Source organism: Centruroides sculpturatus, unplaced genomic scaffold, assembly GCF_000671375.1.
Source record: "Centruroides sculpturatus isolate CEXI.00-Female unplaced genomic scaffold, Cexi_2.0 scaffold164, whole genome shotgun sequence".
NCBI lineage: Eukaryota > Metazoa > Arthropoda > Arachnida > Scorpiones > Buthidae > Centruroides > Centruroides sculpturatus.
The window spans coordinates 319,323-340,837 of record NW_019384679.1 but is presented as its reverse complement, the minus strand read 5'-3'; the positions used below and the strand labels follow the sequence as shown (position 1 = coordinate 340,837).

General features: G+C 25.2%; 1 protein-coding gene across 1 annotated transcript in view; it reads right to left on the bottom strand.

Annotated features, from left to right (window-relative positions):
• LOC111626921 (protein dachsous-like) overlaps positions 1-21,515 on the bottom strand; it is a 103,087-nt gene that overhangs the window by 15,556 nt on the left and 66,016 nt on the right. Inside the window, 6 exon segments of the mRNA XM_023370447.1 lie at positions 1,750-1,998; positions 3,063-3,432; positions 5,531-5,875; positions 8,329-8,568; positions 14,334-15,338; positions 17,579-17,857. Coding sequence (XP_023226215.1) covers positions 1,750-1,998; positions 3,063-3,432; positions 5,531-5,875; positions 8,329-8,568; positions 14,334-15,338; positions 17,579-17,857 — 2,488 coding nt within the window.

Here is a 21,515-nt window from a genome sequence, read left to right as displayed (position 1 = left end):
TGTTTTCTAAAATCATTGTCAATATCAATACACATACAAATTAACCTCTAGTCAATAGAATATACATTTCAAACAAAATTTACAAATTATAAAACTATATAATCAATGTATCTGTTTTAAGTCTTCATTTAAAAACAATTTGAGTTTCTTAACATTATGCATGTTTTAATAAATAATTATAATGTTGTATTTATTTTGATTTATTATTGTTTTCTAATATTTTTTTAAAGATAAAAAACAAATGTAAATAATTTTACATATTGAATTTTACCAAAAGTATGGAAAAAGAAATCTCAAACTGTTTAACATGAATTCTTGTTCTGTTAAATCTGTTAAACTCCAAATCTAGAAACAGTTTAACAAACAATAATTACCCATTTAATGAACTTATCTTTAAAATTAATATTCTTTGTCTTTTAAATTGCAAAAATCTGATTTACTTATTTAAAAATCAACAAGTAAATGAGCGTTTCAGAATTAAGAGTTTTTTCAAAGACTTGTACTGTACATAATTTGAACTTGGATTTCTATATAAAATCAGTACTTCAAAAAATTTTTGATAGAATAAAAATTCCTTCCAAATAGGTTCTATTATATAGTATATCCAAAAAGTTTCTAGAAATATAGACAAATTTTCACAATTCTAAATTTGTAAGTGAAACCAATGGTACCAAACTAATGATGACTATCCCAATGCTTGTAACATGATTTTTGGATTCAAATAGTCCAATTTTAATATTTTTTAATCTTTACTGTCATAAAATCAAAGATATTTATATAATAACAACTTTAGGTTTATACAAGTCTAGCTCAAAATGTAAATTTGGTCACAATCAAATTAAGCTAGGGTAGAGTATCTGAATATTTCTCCAAAGATCAATGTAAAATTATGTTTATCATATTTGTTAACTTTATAATTTTGAAGGTGAGCTGTACATTACATAACTCTGAAACTTATGAAAATAAACTACAGTTGACCCCCCTATAACATGGTAGATATGTTCCAGTTTTTATGAATCCATTTTCTATAAGTCCAGCCAATCACAGCCTGGCACGTACGCAGTTTACGGACTATGGCTGTTTGAAAGGTTTCTTCCATAAAATTAATCGATTCTAGACTAATTTGACTCAACATTTCCAAAATATGTATAATTTTTTGGGAATAATCCATATAAACTATGCTATAAACAAAAAATTGTAGAATTACTTACCAAGTGTACACCGTTCAACTACGCCATTGCTTAAGCTTGTTTTTGCCGTGGAGCTTGCCACCGAATGGCGCTCGCATGCTTCCTGATAAATTATTTTTTTTTACGAAAAATTTGCTGAACTTTGGAGACATCATTAATATAAATATAATTTTTATGGACATTAAATAATAAATGGTTTTTGGTAGGTCCACTGCTCGTTTAAAGTCAACGATTTGTGCAATCCTGTCATGACACAAGTTGGCGATGACGTTTTACCGAATTATACGAGTATTTTTAGCATGTTTGTACGAATACTGTCACAATTTTTTCACCGTGATATAGGAATCCAAACTATAAAAACCCGTGTTATAGGGGGATCGACTGTATTAATAAATGATCATGTTAATATCACTGACTCATTGCCAAAAATATTCTACATAACTTATATTATGCATTATAAAATAAATATTCCATAAAGAATTTCCCCATGTGAATTTTTCTGTAATTTAATGTTATTTGAAATTTAAAAAGGAAATTTATAAACCATGTTAAAAATTACCTGTAAATAACTTCTGCATTGTGACCTTCATCTTTATCATCAGCATGTAATTGTAGAACTTGAGTTCCAGAAGCTGCATGAGCAGATACATTAGCCATAAAAGGATATTTTGAAAATATTGGTCTGTTATCATTGACATCCATTACTGTAATATGAACTAATGCTCTCTCTGATCGTGCATCATATTTTCCTCCGTCAGTGGCACGGACTTCAAACATATATGTTGCTTTCTTTTCACGATCAAAATGTCTATAACAAATACAATAGAAAACATTTAATATAATCTGTATACAATAAATGACAAATATAAATTCCAAAATATTGCAGGTTAGGAAAATTATTCCACTTAACATTAAAATAATTTTTTTTTTCCATAAACAATTTCAAATATATCTTAGATATTCAAAGGATATTTAAATAAATTTAAAAATGTAAATATTAAATGAAATAAATTAAATTTATGTATTTTTTTCATATATTGCAACTTTCTATTAGCTGCATTTATGCCTAATAAAAATAATTGCCTTTATCACATCAATTTTCAAATGCTACTAAATATAAATTATTGTATAAGGTAAACATAAATGACTACTGTAATTTAAACAGATTAATAAGTTTCATTGATAAAATATAAATTATTATTACAGGTAAATTTGGGCTGTTATAAAGTTTAGTGATCATGTATTCTGTATACCAATTTTGCTACTAGGAGCACTCTCATTAAATTTTCTTCAAAATGGCTTCAGTACAGAAAAGGTTCAATATGTTGTGTGACTTGCAGAAACATATCTGATTAGTGCACAGCAAATGTTTAGGACATATCATAGAAAGAAGCCATCTGATGTGAAGCTAATTAAGTCATGGATGACAAACCTTTTAGTCACAGCATCAGTTCATAAAGATAAAAACACTGGTAAACCATCATTTTCTGAAGAGATTGTTGAGGCTTTGTGGGTATATTAAAAATATGATTTACAAAACAGTAGTTCCAGAGAGCTTGTTGAGACCTTGCAACAGTACATCATACAAGCACAATCAAAAGAGTCACACTATAAATGTTACAGAATGTATGGTATGAGAGTAAACATTGCTTACATATTTTGTGTGCTACAAAGGAATGCTCATGTTGAAATATATTGAGTTTTCTGTACAGGTAATAAAAAATTTTGCAGTTTGAATTATTTCATGTTCTAATTTATATTCTAATTAATTAAATTAAAATAATTATAAAATAAAAGTTTTAAACATACAATAAAAATATTTTTATATTTATATTTAATTAATTAATATCAAAATAAATAAAATGTATTTACCCTGCAGTAGTGATAATGCCTGTTTCACTGTCAATCCAAAATAACGATTGTGTTTCATTACTTAGAGAGTAAGTAACTTTACTATTTATACCATCATCTTGATCATGTGCTTGAACAACAAGAACACTGCTATTTAAAGCAATATCTTCAGGAACTGTTGCACTATATTCTGAATGTTCAAACTGAGGATCATTATCATTCTGATCTAATACTATGATTGAAATGTTACACATTTTACTTAAAGAAGGATTTCCATGATCTCTAGCAGTTATTACTAGATTATAATGAGATACTTGTTCTCGATCAAGGGGCCGACTTGACAACTGTCCAGTGCGAAGATCAATATTAAATTTATTTCCAATATTTCCTTCTGAAAAATGTAACTCTTTAATATTTATTGTTATTAAATATATAACATAATTATAATTAACAAAATATATAAAACATAATCTAAATAGCTTTTCCTAAAATGAAGCTTTTTTAATATTATGAAAAATTTCAGAAATATTTTGGTTATACAACATACTCAAGAAGTAATTAGATAAAAAATGAAAAAAAAGTCTTTAGTGCATCCTAAAGATGAATGTACAGTCTGACAGTTCTTGACTTTTTAAAGAATTTTTAAAAATTTTCACTTTTAAAAAAAAAACTATTTATATTTGGATTGAATTTTAAGTTTCAAGATAAAATATTTCCTTAATAATCTAATGTAATATTACAATGTAACATATTCTATTTTACGGTGTTAAAATCAACATTTTATTCAATTATTTTAATGCCATAAGACAGAATATGTTATATCATAACATTACACTAGATCATTATTTGGCATGAAGTATAATTAACTTTCTCATTTCCTTAATAATTATATGAACTGCTTTTATTAGAAGAAACAAGTGCATTTTAAAATCATATAGCTAAAATGTTAAAAAGTTGTCCTAATAAAATAAATAAATAAATAAAAGCACAAAGATGTAAAAACTCCATTTATGAATTTAAATATTTATATTCTCCTAATATATACTTTTGCTTATCAAATACTGTTATAAAAAAAAATCTGTCTCAATGAATAATGATTTAGATTTAAAATATAAAACTGCTTTCTTATTTGTGAATATAACTGATTTATTGAACTGATAAAACCAAAAAATGGTTACATTTTTAAAATTTGCAAGCATATGGCCATTTTCAGAAACAATTTAGAAAGGTTTTTAAAGCATTTTTAATTTAGAATATGTTTAGAAAGTTTTTTAAATTAGTTTAAATATTAATACCTTAATTTATCATTAATATAAAAACTGATTTATATAAATCAGCCATGTTGGTGAGAAATTGTAAATTCTGTTTCAAATTATCATGATACTGCAGGAAATCCTTGTTAATTTGAACTCAGATAGTTTGAAATCTCATTAGTTCATAACCATACTATTTGTCCTGGTTGAGGATATAGAGATTTACATGTTAAGGAATTTGGTCAGTTCGAAATACGGCTACTTCAAAATTCGTAATAAAAATTCTGTCTTAACTGTGATAGGCATATGTTAACTTGTTTTTAGATCAAAGTGTCTTCATACTATAAAAGAACAATAGACCAAGAACAACTCTAATCTGGTCAACACGGCTTTGCTTTTATAGTAAAATATTTTTGAATCTTACCTTTCCCATACTAGCCTTTTTTCTCTTATCCCATAAAATACAGTTGGGTTTCAGGATTGCAAGATTAGGCTACAAGTACAGATTGAGATATTTTTAGGGCTCTAGGTTACTAGATTTGGGCAAATTACTATTTTTTATACTACTTTAAAAAAAATTTGAGCTACTACATTTCCAGTCCAGGAATTCTGCTTTACTTTTAATCTTGCAACCTGTGAGGTTCTCACCAGACACATGTTTACTTGAAATACTTGAAGTTTATTTATATCATTATTAATTAACAAAAATAGCATTCTATATACATAGCCATATTCCATTTGCTTAATGAATTACATCAGTTATGTGGCATTTGGCATATTGTACAGAAATATGTAAATCTCGGAAAGTCAAAATTCAATGATTTAGAGTCACAATTATTTTGTCTCTTGAATTTGAAACTAACAAGGATTTTCTGTATTTACATTTTATAAATTTTTTATATGGTTTTTAAGTAAGATTAAATAATTTTAAGATCTAGTGTATGTTTGAGTAGCCACAACAATAAAATTTGATTGTATACAGTTGAAATTATATACATTTTCTTTTATATTAATTAAAAAAGAGTTAAATAATCAAATGAATTCTTAATTGCATGTAAAACTTAGATAACCAACTAAATGGGTTCTGAACAACAATTTTTTTATTTTATATAAAAATTAAGTTGAATATTATTATTAATAATGCTCTCTTTTCTTAAATAAGCATTTTTAAAATAATCATATAAAGTGTACAACAAAATGAGTCACTCAAATTATATATTAATAAAATAAATTTACCTGTTATTGTATATGTTACTTCAGCATTCAAACCTGCATCATGATCTGTAGCCAATAATGTATGAATTACACTCAAGTCACTGTTTTCTGGAACATGTAATGCATAACATGAATCACCAAATTCAGGTGCATGATCATTAACATCAAGTAGATCTACAATAGCTGTTGTAATATCATATTGTGTAGGAAAAGCACCATCATGGACATATACTGTAATAAAATATGACGCTCTTTCTTCTCGATCAAGACTAACTGCAGTGTAAATTTCACCAGTTTCAGAATTAATTGTGAATTTATTGTCTGCAACTCCTAAAGGAATCATGTATCTTAGGTTGCCATTATCACCTGTTAAAAGAAAAATTTTCATTTAATTTTCACTGAAATGTATTATATTTTGTTTGGGTTAATTTAATTTTAAATTAAGTTTTTTAAACTTCATTTAAAATTTTAAGAAATCCATAGTTTTTATTTCATCAGAAATGATTTCGAATTGTCCAAGTTCATCATCTAGTTTTGGAATAACAAAATAAATAAAAACTTTCAATTCAATATAGAGATGATCAAATTTGAAACAGAAAAAAATAATTTCATAAATGTTGAAAAATTTGACAATAAGAACTTTTTTAAAAATAATTATGTTTGGATATTATACATAGAATGTCTCAAATTGTATATACACTAAACAATTTTGAAATCAAAATTTAAAAATTTTTTAGTAGAAAATCTGCAATACTTAGTGTTAAGGCAAGCAGATGAAGAAATATATGTGCTGTGTTCATTATTTGCATAATACCTTATGCACAGTACTTGATTAGATCCACAGGTATAAATTACTCCACAGGCTAAAATAAACCCCACATCCCAGATGCATTTAGAAAAATAATCCCATGCATGGATTTATTTGAATCATATTTTTTAAGCTACAGATTACTGTAAATAACCCATTAAAAATTGTAATTGTGTAAATTAATATATCACATTTCTTATAAACTGTGCTTACATTTTTAAAATTATTTTTTGATTTTTATTTAATAGTCCCTGTGACCACTCATACCAACACACAAAACTAATTTTGATTAAAATAAGACCCATATCCAAATGGATTTTTAAAAAAATAGACCCACAGTGGGTCTATTCAAGTGAATACAATATACTATGTACTGTACAACAGAAAATATTCTACTAAAAAAAATTAAAATGTTACAAAAGCAACAACACAACTGTCTATTGGCATTTGTGCTGTTTCAGTGGTAATTGTTGGTTTTTGGGGTATACATTGTCAAAATTTTATTATTTTTTTTTTATTCCTTTTTTTGGCTAGTTTTGTATGGCAACACTACAAGAACAGCATGAGGATATTTAAGGTGTGGGACTGGCAACCCCACTATCTGGTTTGGACTCTTGGGTTGGCGCATTGGTTGCTTTGGTGTTCTCAGAAACTGTGGGTGTGTAAGATTTTTTTTTCAGAAATTCTTGAAACTAAAATCCGTCCACATCGAAGCAATTACCTGCTAGGGACAATATATTGTGTTTAGGTTAATAAGTCATTGATCTATATTATTGCCTGACAAATATTTTTGATCCACGTGTTGTATTTGCTGGAAGGGCTTTTGTGAAAACCACCACATGTAGCCTACTTGTGGAATTTGTATATATATCCTATATATATTTTGTATATAAACTTAATTATATGTGTTTTCTTTGTTGTCTCCCATTGTATGTGGTAATCAAACTTCTACATCCCTACAATTGTCCTCCTACGGATCTTTGTGGATCCCACACATTACAGAAAAGATTTATTTATATGAGTACTTTTGACAGTTTATAACTGTCCTCTTCAAGCAATATTATCACTCACAGAGAACAGAATGCTACTATTTGAAAAATGCAATACAAACAGTAAAGAACATTTTTCAAAATTCTCCTTGTGCACAAACATGAAATATAATTAAAATATATAAAATTACAAAACTTTTAACAACCAGGGTATGTGATGAAAAAAAATAAATAAATAAAAATTTATGCTGAACCAAATAGAAGTTTACTTGAAATACTTGAAGTTTATTTATATCATTATTAATTAACAAAAATAGCATTCTATATACATAGCCATATTCCATTTGCTTAATGAATNTGCAGTTTCAACTGCTTTTTATTTTATAAAATCCGTCTTCTTGCGCCACTAGAGGGCCTTTTAAACAGTAGGTAGTCTGTTAGCGTTGGTCAGTAGTAGTCCAAATTCAATATGAATGTTTGTTTCTTGAAAATTTGATCACGATTTAAATACAGTATTTACTTTTAATATTGCCGATATGTCATCGAAAAGAAAACGTGTTGTATTATCATTAAAAGACAAATTAAAGTGTTTGTTTCGATTATCCGGATTTTTCCTTATCCGGACTACCTTCATCCCCAATTAGTCCGGATAATCGAGGTTCTACTGTACTAAAAATAAAACAATGGTTAAAATGAAAAATCCAAAAAATGGACATATTAACTAAAATTAATATCAAGAAACCTTAAATCCAGTAAAATAGAACATTTATTAATGAAAAAAACATTTTTGACCATGTACAATGGCCATCTCCAGCTTCTAGAATGGAATTAATGGATAAAACAGGAAGCGCATTTGAAATTGAACGCATTCAAAAATTACAAATTTATGTAGTGAGGTACATGCTGAATTTAAGATTTTTTAATATTAAAACAATTATAACTTAAAATTTATTTCAATGTATAATAATTTTTATTTAAATTTTATAATAAAAATCTTTTTTTACAATGGTCTTACTTCTTACCTAGATCATGATCAATGGCATCTACTTTAATTACAAAAGTGCCTACTGGAGAATTTTCAGATATATTTGCTTTATATAACTGCTGTAAAAAATGAGGTGGATTGTCATTAATATCTTCTATATAAATATGTAATAGCTGATAAGCAGATCGAGGTGGTCTCCCATGATCACTGGCAGTAATATTTAAAACATAATGACTTATTTCCTCTCTGTCCAGAGGTTTAGCAACTGTTAACAATCCTGAAAATAAATTCTTATATTTAATAAATGATAAAAAAATGTCAATTTAAAAACAATACAAGAAAAAAATATAAAACTTCTCATAGCTGTAATTATTCTTGTGATTAAAAACTATAAAATTAGTAAATTATAGATATCATGACTTACTACAAATAATACATAATCTGTATATTCTTTTTCAATGTTTCTATCATCAATAATTCATTATACATAGAATCCTAGAATTGTTCTCTGATTTATGAATTATTTAAAAACCTATTGTCATCTAATTGATTCTTTTGACAATGAATATGATTCCTTTTATAAAAAAGAATGTTAAAAAATAAATAGAGAAACTTAACGGATATATAAATAAATTTAACTAAATAACAAAGTGGAAATATAAATTAATATGAAAATATATTAAAGATATAATGGAAACAAAACAAAATATTCTGATAAAATTCTGTCAGAAATAATTATTTTAAACATATTGTATGCAAATGAACATAAAACCAAGTAATATTAATTTCAAAAATGGATACTTATTGGATATATCAATAAGAATAGGTTTAGTTTTAAAATATGTAGAAATCAATCAACATTATTGTGCCATTTAATGCATATATTTGTTATAGCAAATATATATATTAATGAAAAAATCATCATTACAAGTCACAAATATATCATTTCAAATTAAAAAATAAATATGAAAACTTTAAATGAAGTGACAGGCCACATTCTGAATAAATGTTTTCATATATTTTTGAGAGGTTTGAAAATTCAGATAACAAATATTTTCATCCAATATTCATAAATGAATGAATAAAAATCCATGAGCAGCTTTGAATATTTTTGAATGTACTGTCAGATTTTTTAAAAACTAATGCTAGATAAATCAAAAAAATATGTTCATTTGCTTGTGATTGTATAAAATTTTGAAACTGTATATTAATTTCTGATGTTATCCTTTGAACAATGAATGATTAATTTAGTATTGTGGATCAAATAAAAACAAGAAAAATGTAATAAAAGTTTTGATTGTTTAAAGGCCAACATCTACTGTTATCAAAACTTCAATGTAATTCCAGTGATGTTTAACAGATGCCCTCCAATAGGTCTATAATTCTTGGATTCCATGAAAGAAAGAATTAACTCATTGCTATGGGAGCTATTCATGTCCACCAGTTTAACACCATTGGATCTAAAATGATGTCCTCAAAGGGCATTCAGGATTCAAAAACATGATTGGGCTGCAATTTGAGAAAATTGTAGATCTATAAATTCTCACTGTTGTCAGCCTGTCTGTCTTTCCTTAATCTTGAGAATGAAGTTAGATAATGAAAGATGAGACAGATATGGAAACCTTAGGGGCAGGAAGCCCGATTAACTGTATATGAACTTCTGATACAAATCAGAAGTCATGTCATTTCAATTCAAAAATTTTCCTCTGAAAGGAGTTAGATAGATGATAGGTACAACTCCATTGCTAATGAAAAAGTATGATGTAAAGAAGCAGGACACTACAGTACTAATTTGAGGTGGAGAGTATATATTTTAAATTAAATTAATTAAAAATATGATTAAAAATTGTAGCCTGGCTTTGTGACAATGTTGCTTGTTATCATTTAGTATTAAATCAGATAAACTTAAGGATGAGATAATACTTTAGACTTCATATTACAAATAAAATTAATTCTACAGCACAGAAAGTGTTGTTCATATTATTCTGAGACCATCAGAGAGATGAAACACTGATGTAGGCCTACTGCTACATTATCTGAAACCAGCAATTTAAATAAAACATTGTGATTTGCAGTAACATGTTAACACAAAGATCTTGTATGGTCTTCTGTACCACTGTATATCAGGAGATTATATTGAAGATTGACAGCAGTGTTTTTTTTTTCTATGTAAGTACAGTATTCAAAATTTTATCACATTTTTCTTGTTTTCATTTGATCCATTATTATAGACCTATTTAGTTTATTGAAATTATATGAAATTTTCAGTTTTTTAATAAATAATATTTTAATAGTTGGCATTAATTTTACTTCAAAATAATTATAGTAATGTCTATATTAATTTATAAGAAAATAAATGTCATTTGAAATAGATTCATCTAAACAATCTCATTTCTTAGCACTTCTAAGGCTAACAATATTGACGGAATACAAAGTAAAAAATCAGTGCAAAGAATACTAAAAAGAAACAAACAATATTTTGACAGAAAACATTGTTTTCTTTATTGTAAGGAAAATGCAAAAATCCATGAAATACAATTCACTAAAAATGTAAAAAATTTTTAATTCAGTTTTTGCATTACTAAAAAACTAAAGGTTAGTTTCCCAGATTTTTAAGCTAAGCAGTCATTCAAATAAGATTTCTGCACTGAAAAGGAAATATGTAAAAAATTTATGACAGATGAGATGGGGATGTTAGTAGAATGATGATGTCCTAAAGATTCTCAAAGATTTTCCTATTTGAAATAAATTTTTTTTTATCAAAATCATTAAGCAGAAGTATTTTAATCAATGATCACACAAGTTCCTGCTTATTTAAATAATTGCACTTTAATAAAAATGCTATACTAAATTTGCTCTATTAGAAGCATTCTAGTAGAACTTTTAATATGAAAGGATAATGGCAACAATTTAAATTTTACAGTTACAAATAAAAATACTGCTGAAAGATATACCAGTATATAAGATACTAAGTTTAGGAATTTCTTAATACAATGTCATCAGACTTTTCTTCTGTGACAATTCAATGAATTTTGTTTTTTTTATTGGCCAATTTTTTAAAATTAGCTTTGTCTTGGTAGCAAATATGAATAATGTAATTATATTACATTATTCATATTTAACAAATTTTAATCCACATTAATAAAAATTCTAATTGGTATTCTAGAGATTCCTTTAATAATCAACCAAAATGCATTCTGGCAATGCGAAAATGCCATAATGCATTGTGGATGTGGAGGCTTATTTGCAGACATGATGCAATGTGATAAAAATATCTGTGCAAAAATAAGTAACAAATTCTTCATTATTTACAATAAAATCAAATTTTAATCTATATTGAGAATTTCCATCAAAGGACCAATTCTGAACAATGTTTTTTATTTTAAAAATACTAATCAGTGAAAGTTCCTATCACCAAACACTATACGATTAAAAAAACCATAGTATAATAAATGTAACTTTTCATTTTCTTTTATAATTCACAGTCAAGAAGACAATATGCTGTCAGTTTTTTGTTTATGAATCCTTGATACCTAAAAAAATTTATAGATTTAAGTGAAATAAAAAAATTTCTTTTTAAGTCATATTGTCAATTAATTGCAAATTTGTTTTCAATAATGACACTTCCATAAAGAGACCAACTCCAAACAAATTTTTAAATTAATATTAGTAAAAAAACAACGATAAATACAAGTTTCTATCAATGTCTTAGAAGTTTAAAACTTAGATATAAGATTAATGAGACTGTTTATTTTCAGTATAATTCTTAATGTAGATTAGAATTTAATTTTATTCTAAATAATAAAGAATCTTATTTTATTTACTTTTATTTTTTGCACAGATATTTTTATTACATTGCATTATGCTGCATTAATAAGTGCCCACAATGCATTGTGACATTTTCACATTGTCAGATGATGTTTTGATTATTATTAAAAAAATCTCAACATGAATTTTGCTTTGTGGTCTTCTTGATTGTGCAAAAATATGTGCATTTTTGAAAGTGCCAAGACACAAAATTCACAATGTGGCTTGATCTGAGAAGTCAGAATACTTTATGGTCAATTTTTTTGTTCAATAAGTATTTTTAGTCTTTGAGCCTAACTATAACAATTAAAATATACAGGTATTCCTCATACAATGCAGCATTCTGCTTGGTTTTGGTCTAACACATTTTGAGAATTAAGGAAATCTCTCTTACAACACAGTTCAAAAATTGGAAACATCGCAGTACAAAACATCACACTTTTGTTAGTGCAAATACCATCATTCAATTATTTTTTATTCAAACAAGCATGTGGATTGTCTAATATTTGCTTATGGATTTTAGAATATTGAAATTTTCAGTTATTTCATGCCTTTCATCCAGTTTTTTTAAATGGGAACTGATTGTACAGTTTTTCTCCTTCCTTGTTCTAGCTTCCTATTCTAGCTTTCCTAAAAACCAGATGTTGCTGTCATTGGTTAAACCAGTAAATGGTTTAACCAATGACAAGAACATTCTAAATGAACCCAAAGGACTGTTGTTGTATTTTATTTTTATAGATTAATTGAAAGTTACTACATAAAAAAAAAATAAATTTAAAAATAAATTTTAAATAAAGATCTCTTAGGTTCGCCTCTTTGTGCTCTCTGAGCGGTAAGGGGCCTAAAACCACAAAAAAAAAAAAAAATTTCTTAGGCAAATGCAAGCAAAGAAAATATCAGATGAATGAAAAACCATAGAAAAATCAAGATGTCACTGATACTTCCGATTAAGATCAACAGGAAAGCTCAGATGATAATGATATTTTGCCAAAAAGAAAACATCCTTGTTTAGCAGTGTTTAGCAATGAAGGAAAAATTAATATTAATGTGCAATTTTTTTTGTGATTGTTAATTAATTATTGATTGCTTTAATAAACATATTTCTCTTAATTAAAAAAAGAATAGTATACTTTTGCTAACTTTTGAACTTAACCCAATGTTTTGTATTAGTCTTTTGTCTTGTATGGCATAGATTTGCATAACACAGTACTTTCTCATGACCTAACTATTGTGTTATATAAGGGATATCTGTATTTATATATTAAAAGATCAGAAAAATAAAAGAATAATTTTTGATAAAACATTGTGTTATTGTATATCTTATTAAATTTGAATTCATGATATCTCTGTTTGATTACATATAGTATGTTTCCATTCTAAAACTGTGTTCCTATAATTAAAACTTAATTTGAAGAAGTATCCTCAGATTGATGCTGTAATTTGTCCTCTTGACAAAATTATAGTCATTGATGAAAGGAAAATCATTATTAAAATATAATACAATCACTGATACATCATAACTTCATACACTTTATTTTATCTAAACATTTTGATATTTAAAATGATAGCAATTGAAATGTTATCATTATAATATTATAATACAGCAGATACTGCAAAAAAAAAATTTGAATGACTTAAATAATTTAAAGAAACCAGTTACTTATGTAAATAAAAATATGAGAAAGTCTAGAATTTATGATAATATCATTGAATATTTTTATTATACACAGAATTGGTTGTTTTCATACAATTATAGATAAATTCAGTATACAAACAAAAAATTCATATTAAAAATAATAATGAATTAGATGGATAGTATTCAGGTTGTAATTTGGATTTAATGCTTTGCTATCCAGTAGATATATTGACTTTATATGTTAGTTTAGATTCAATAAAACCTATTGGACAGACAGATTCTATTAGTTTCACATGAAAATTTAGATACAAATATTCTATTAGACCAATATAAAATTTTTTAATTTTATTGTGTAATCAATCTCTTCATGTGATGAAAGGATTACACAATAAGTTAGGTTTTGCTAAAGTTAGATACTTTCAATGCTCTTCAGCATATGTCATATATACAGTTATGTTTGCTTTTAAGATTTATAATTTATATATATTTAGTATTACTGATAAAAACATTTTATATTCCATAAGGCTACATTTTAGGAAAAATAATAGAAATGAAAAAATATAATCATTTATGAAGAATAATTAATATTCTAATCTTACCTGTTTCATATTCCACAGAAAAATGACCATTTTCATTTCCCCTTGTTATAACATATGTTACCCTTCCATTATCTCTTGAATCTTTATCTCCTGCTATAATATGAAGTAAAGGAAATCCCACTGGTTCATCTTCTAATATATCTATTCGACTTCTTGACTGAAATACTGGAGAATTATCATTTTCATCTTCAATTATTATTTTACAAGTTGCACTACTTGCTAACCGTTTATTTGCATTTTTAGCTTGATCAGTAGCTGATATAATAATAGTATATTCTGAAAATTCTTCATAATCTAAGTCTTCTGTGAGTGTGAGCATTCCTATTTTACTATCAATTTTAAACACTGCTTTAGGAGATTGCTGAGATATTGCATATCGAACTTGTCCATTGATTCCACTATCTCTATCAATGGCACTAAAATTCCATACAGGAGTACCTTGTGGAGTACTTTCAGGAATAGAGAATAAAATTGGATCATTTTTGAACGTTGGAATGCAATCATTAATATCTTCTACTTCTATTTTAACATTAATGACACTACTATGGGGATTTGTAGCACTATTATCTATTGCTTTAATTTGTAACATATACTCTGATGACTGCTCATAGTCAACTTCTCCTACTGTATATAATAATCCTGTTGTTCTTCCAATATTAAAAACTCCATATAAATTTCCTCCAACAATAGAATATAGCACCCTCCCATTTTCACCACCATCTACATCAATGGCATGTACTCGACCTATTTCATGTCCAACAGAAACCTGTTCACGAATGCGAAATGTAAGACTTGATGTTGAGAAAATAGGCTGATTGTCATTCAAATCCAAAACTTGAATCTGTAAATGTAATTGACTTTGATGAGAAGGTACACCACCATCTTTGGCAACAATTGAAAGAGAAAAAATCTGTTGTTTTTCATGATCCAATAATTTATTTGTAGTGATCTTTCCTGTTGTTTTATGAATGCTAAAAATATGAGATCCATCAGTTTCATCTTTTCCTATAAAATAAAAATAAAATCTTCAGAATAAAATTACATTTTATAATATTTAAAATTTATGTACAATAAATTTATTAGTGTTTATGATTTCAAGTACTAAAATCTTTTTAGGCATTTCTGGAAAAGTATAAAAAAATGCACACCCATACTTGATGTCAGATAGCAATATACTATTCATATCTTTTAAATTTATCTAGCTAAACAATCTGATATGCTTAGGATTACTACATATGAGATATGTAGTAATCCTAAGCATATCAGGATTACTACATATTTCAGGATTACTAAATGTTGCTCTGTCACAACAGATAGTTATATAATATGTGACAGAAGAGTTTCATTATAGTTTGAAAAATGATATAAAATTGGATTTCTTTTTGCAGAACTTGAGATAACTTATTCTAACATATAAAATTATCTTCATAGGATTACTACATATTTCATATGTAGTAATCCTATGAAGATAATTTCCTAGGCATTTTCAAACATTTATTGTAAGATTAGTAATTCTTGATATATTCTTAGTATAAGATTCTATACAGGCTTTTAATACAGATTTATTTCACTGGATAGATAAATTAATACTTAACTAATTATGTATTGCCAATCAAATCAATTTATGAAGACAAAATGATAACATCTGTTATGTTATCTCAGTTTCAAAATTCACTTTGAAATAACTGAAATGTTATCATTATAATATTATAATACAGCAGATACTGCAAAAAAAAAATTTGAATGACTTAAATAATTTAAAGAAACCAGTTACTTATGTAAATAAAAATATGAGAAAGTCTAGAATTTATGATAATATCATTGATGTCTGTAGAATCTATTTATAGAGTACATTGAAATTAATAAATTGCACTAATTATGAGTTAATAAAGTCTTAATATATCATTTGTAAAATCCTATGAAAATAATTTCATATGAAGGTTAACAGAATAAGTTGCCTCAAGCTCTGCAAAAAAAAAAAAACATCCAATTTTACACCAACTTTCAAACTATAATGAAACCCTTCTGTCACATATCATATAACTATCTGTTGTGACAGAGCAACATTCATGAACACATTCATACCTATTGTGAGAATGGTGCCATGTCACTCATATCAGTTATTAGAATATGAAAATCTGCACACTTTGATTTCACAATAGTCTAAAAGATTGTTTTGTGCAATGTCGCCATCAAAAATTTATAATGATTTCTGTTATCTAAGAACTAATCATTGCATTACTTTCAAAGTCTTTGAGTTTCAATGCATTATTCAAAAATTTTAAATAAACAGTTTTTAATAGGATGTTAATTCACTCCATTATCATCATTCTATAATCTTCCTTAATAAGACTTTTCTGGAAATGGATTAGCAATGACTAACTGACAATATGATCTACATAGTATTTTTACTGAAATCTATGATTTAATTTTTGTAATGATTGTGTTCATATCTGCTATCTGTCACTACAACAATATTAATGAGTTTATGCTTGCAGTTGATTAGCTTTCCAATCACCATATCATTAAAGTCTCATCTTTAAAATAGATTGTGACTTATTGAAAACACTGAAAAAGATTAAATAGATAACTCAGTACACATCCAAAGAATGTGAATTTTATTCCTGCTTAATAAAATTGTTTATACTAGTTCTGTTTCTGTTTTTAAGTTTTTCTACGTGTAATAATGTTTAATGTTATTAATTGTCATTATTAAAAAAAGAAAAAAGATATATATATATTCCTAACCACATAATTCGGATTTAGATATATGATTTTAATATCTAATGTATATTTTAAAACTGTTAATAGTATTTTAAACTAAGAAATATAACAAGCTTGTTAAATATTATCATATATTCTTCCCAAATACTTATTAAAACATTAAAATTATCATCTTAGGTGTTGTTTACAATAGAAGATTGGAATAAAACAATCAACATTTAAATTCAATTTTGTCTATAAACAACTTGAAAAATTGTCATTCTGCACTTTTTTATGATTTTACTTAATAATTTATTAATAATTTTTATCTTTATTTATTTATTTTTACAGAGCTTTTTTATTCCTCTTTGGAAAAACCAAAGAGGAATAAAAAGTTTTTGTACTGATAGTTTCTCCTCTTTGGAGAAACCAAAGAGGAGAAAATATCAGTACAAAAATTTAAACTGAATAGAATATTTTAACACTGATTCATATATCTTACTCAATACAGAATATTTTAATACTCTTACAAATATATCTACCTGGAATAATTTCAAATGTTATTGCTGCATTTTTTCCTTCATCCAAGTCAGAAGCTAGAACTTGAACTACTTCAGTTCCTTCTGGCTGTTCTTCAAGAACTTCAATAATATTTTCTACAGGTTCTATAAATACAGGTGCATTATCATTAACATCTAACACTTGAATTTCAACTGCTGCCTGATCAAATCGAGATGGAGTTCCTTGATCACGAACTTCTGCTGTTAATTCATATTTTGATTTGATTTCTCTATCTAGCATTGTTTTAGTATAAATTTCTCCTGAAATAAAAATAAATTACTCTTAATATATGTCAAATATGTAAAATTAAAAATTTATTTTTAAAAACTAAAACTTATAATCTCATTGGGCTATATTATTTGCTGTCTTTACTCAACTTCTTAATAAAACTGGAATGTAAGATTTAAAATTTTAAAAGAAAATATCTGAATATAAGTTATGAACAGTTAATGTATAATATTATGGATTTCACTATAGGTTTTATTTTTCATTTCCATTCTCCATATTACACTGTTTTTGCACTGTTTTTTATAATTTATAAATGTTATACATTTAGAAATCTTTCTGTCATAATATAATGTGTTAAAAAGTTATAAACTGTATTGTAAGAAATTTCAAAAAATATATATTCAATATATAATTTTACATTTTAGTCATTGACTACAATAAATCCATAAATTTTTAAGTAATTAATTATTATTTTGTTAAAGCATATAAATTTTATATAAAACAGTTATTTGAATGTTATCAATATTAAAAATTAATAAATATTATTTCTATCAAAATTAAGTTTATTTGTTGTTACTTTTATTAAAGAGTGAAACAGTAACTTATTAGCTAATGAATAAATATTCTTCAGGAATGGATATGAAATTTAAATTAATGAATGAATAAGAAAGGTTTATCTTTCATAGAATTATAAATGATACAAAAAGGTTTTGAAGATTTCTTAAATTTTTGTTTTTAATATTCTTGGTTGTGAGGTAATCTATCTATAAAACTTGTAAATCTTGATTTGCAACTTTTGCAGATAGCTACTACTGATACGTTTTAAAATATTTTAAAATAATTTATCTTAAACAATACTTTGTAATATTCTAGATATTAATAATTAATAATAGAAACTGATTTATTGACTTTTATTCCTAGCATCAAAACTGGAACAATCAAAAGGTAACCAAATTTAATTAAGACAAATATATAAAAGCAAAGATAAACAATGAAGACTTGATTAATTGATCATTGTTTCATATGATTTGTATAATAGCCCTTTCATTATCATAATTAGCATTGTAATAATGAAAGATTATTATATAAAACTTATTGAAAATATGTTTATATATTTTGATGTTTCCATGTAATAATTTCTAAAACAGGATTCATGATAAAAAATTCACTAACGATATCATTAAATATATCATTAAATAACTATAAATTAATTTTCAAATAAAAAAAAAATATATATATACAGTATTATGAAAAATTAATAAATTTACTTTAAAAGAAAAAATATATTTCTAATAAAATAAATACATTTTAAGTGACAGAAAAAAGAATTCTCAATGATAATTTTTTTGTAATATAACTTCTGTTCTCACTATTAAACAAATTACATTATGATGAATTATAGAACATTATTATTAATTTGTATTTGTATTCTAATTAAACTTCATTTTATCAGTAAAAAATGTATTTGCATATTAGAAAATAGAAATTTATTATTAATAAATAAATAGAATCATCTGACAATTTCTACAAAAAATATTGTGAACTAATTCATAACCATAATACTAGACTCATTTATTCAAAAGACTAATTAAAAAGATAATTAAATTGATTTAACTGAACATCAGATAACATTTAAAAACTTTTCCAGAATAATTTATTTTTTAATTTATGAATAATCAATTTTAACTTGTATATATCTCTTTGTTAAATATGTATGTTATACAATTTGTTCACAAGAACATAATCACAGAAAACACTTTAAAGTTCATACAGCAACAGACTTTTTATTACTAGAAACTATTAGACATGTACTGTATGATATTTTAATCATATTTTTAAAAAACAACATACAATTATTTTGTAAATAATTTGCTGAATAAAAAACTTCACAGAACTGTAATCATAATAGTCTATTAAAAAAAAAAAAATAGTCTGAATAACTGGATGAGTGAGGCCCAATGATTTAATGCAAAATTTCCAGTCCTGATATTTTATATCCTCATTAACAAAAAACGGGATATTTCTATCATGAAAAAACTAGACACATCATTCCAAACTTCATGTCATTTAGATCCTCTGCAGGGTTAAAAAAAAAAAGCATATTTTTTACATAAAATTTTTAATTTTTCGTAGGTCTGTTCCACAGTTGAGCATAAAAATTAAGAATGTTTATCCAATAGACTGCAAAATGCTATGAAACTATTAACTTACTTACACATTTTGAAAAACTTCTAGATCAACATTTCTATATTTACTTATAAAATTATTTTATTATAAATATAAAATGCTAATACTATATATTAATAGTTTGTTTCTGAAAATAAACTCAAATTACATATTATACAAACTTGCTTTCAATATTATTTTTAATAGTAAAATGTAAATATAAATTTAGTATTTAAAAATAACAATAACTGATTTGTGGATATCTTTATATAATTTCAACTCAGAAATTCAAACTATTTTTAATTAAATAGTGTCAACTAGATAAAATGCATAAAAATGCAATATTAAGTAAAAAGTTATTTACATCTTTCAAATACTGTATATTTCTATAAATTATTATAAAAATAAGTCTCTGGAATGTAAAAATAAAACTAAATCTGGCTTAAAATATTAAAATAACAAAAAATAAATCATTCAAATTGAATACATACAATGTAAAACAATCACAGACATTTAAATTGATTTTGTTATCTATTTGTGTATTAATTTTAAATCCCAAACACAAAAATTGCTGGCCTTACACTTTTTGTGACAATTATCAAGAGATTTAACTGAATAATTTAATAATTTTCATGTTGTTATTTTAATTCAAAAGATATATTATAGTTTTGAAAATATGGTTTAAAAATATTTGCTATTTTGAATACATTGATAAGTCTGTTTGTAGTATTTTATATTGGAAGCTTAAATTAAAATCAAGTTCCTATATTGTTTCTTACCATGCCCTAACTTATATATGCCAAATTTAATTATAAATAATTTCTTAAAATATCTGTAATCCCCACAATACACATATCAGCACTAATGAGCTTTTATCATAAAAATCAAACTAACACATTAATGATCAACTATTGTAATAACGGAATTATTCTGTTTCCATTATTAAATCACACTTGTAAATATTATTGTCAAAAATGTTAATTTCACTTATCTATGAAAATAAATTAATTTTCTCTGACATTAACATTAGACATTAAATTAAAAGGTAATAAAAACCTTTTAATTTTAAAACACAATTAATATTTGAAAGGGAACATTTTAATTAATTTTTTATTTTCTGATGTCATTCATTACAGAAAAATTTCATCATTTATTCTATATTATCAAAAGTTTTGGAACAGAGAAAACTTGAAAAAGCATTTCATCCAAATTTTTCTGTTAATTTTCTATATATGGAATGCACAGTATTCTCTTACATTTACTGAAACTAAATTAAAACATTCAAATTTTTAATATTTATTTAATAACAGGTAAATTTAATAATTTACTTAATCACTTAACATAAAAATTCCCCATGTATATAAATTATTAAGAATCTTTACTATAATGTATATAAATATAATAAGATAATTTATTAATGTAATAATAGTGTTATAAATTTGTATTAAATAAATAAATTGCATATACTTTATTAAAAACAGATAAAAGATGTCCTCGAGATAATTCATAATCATTAATTATTTT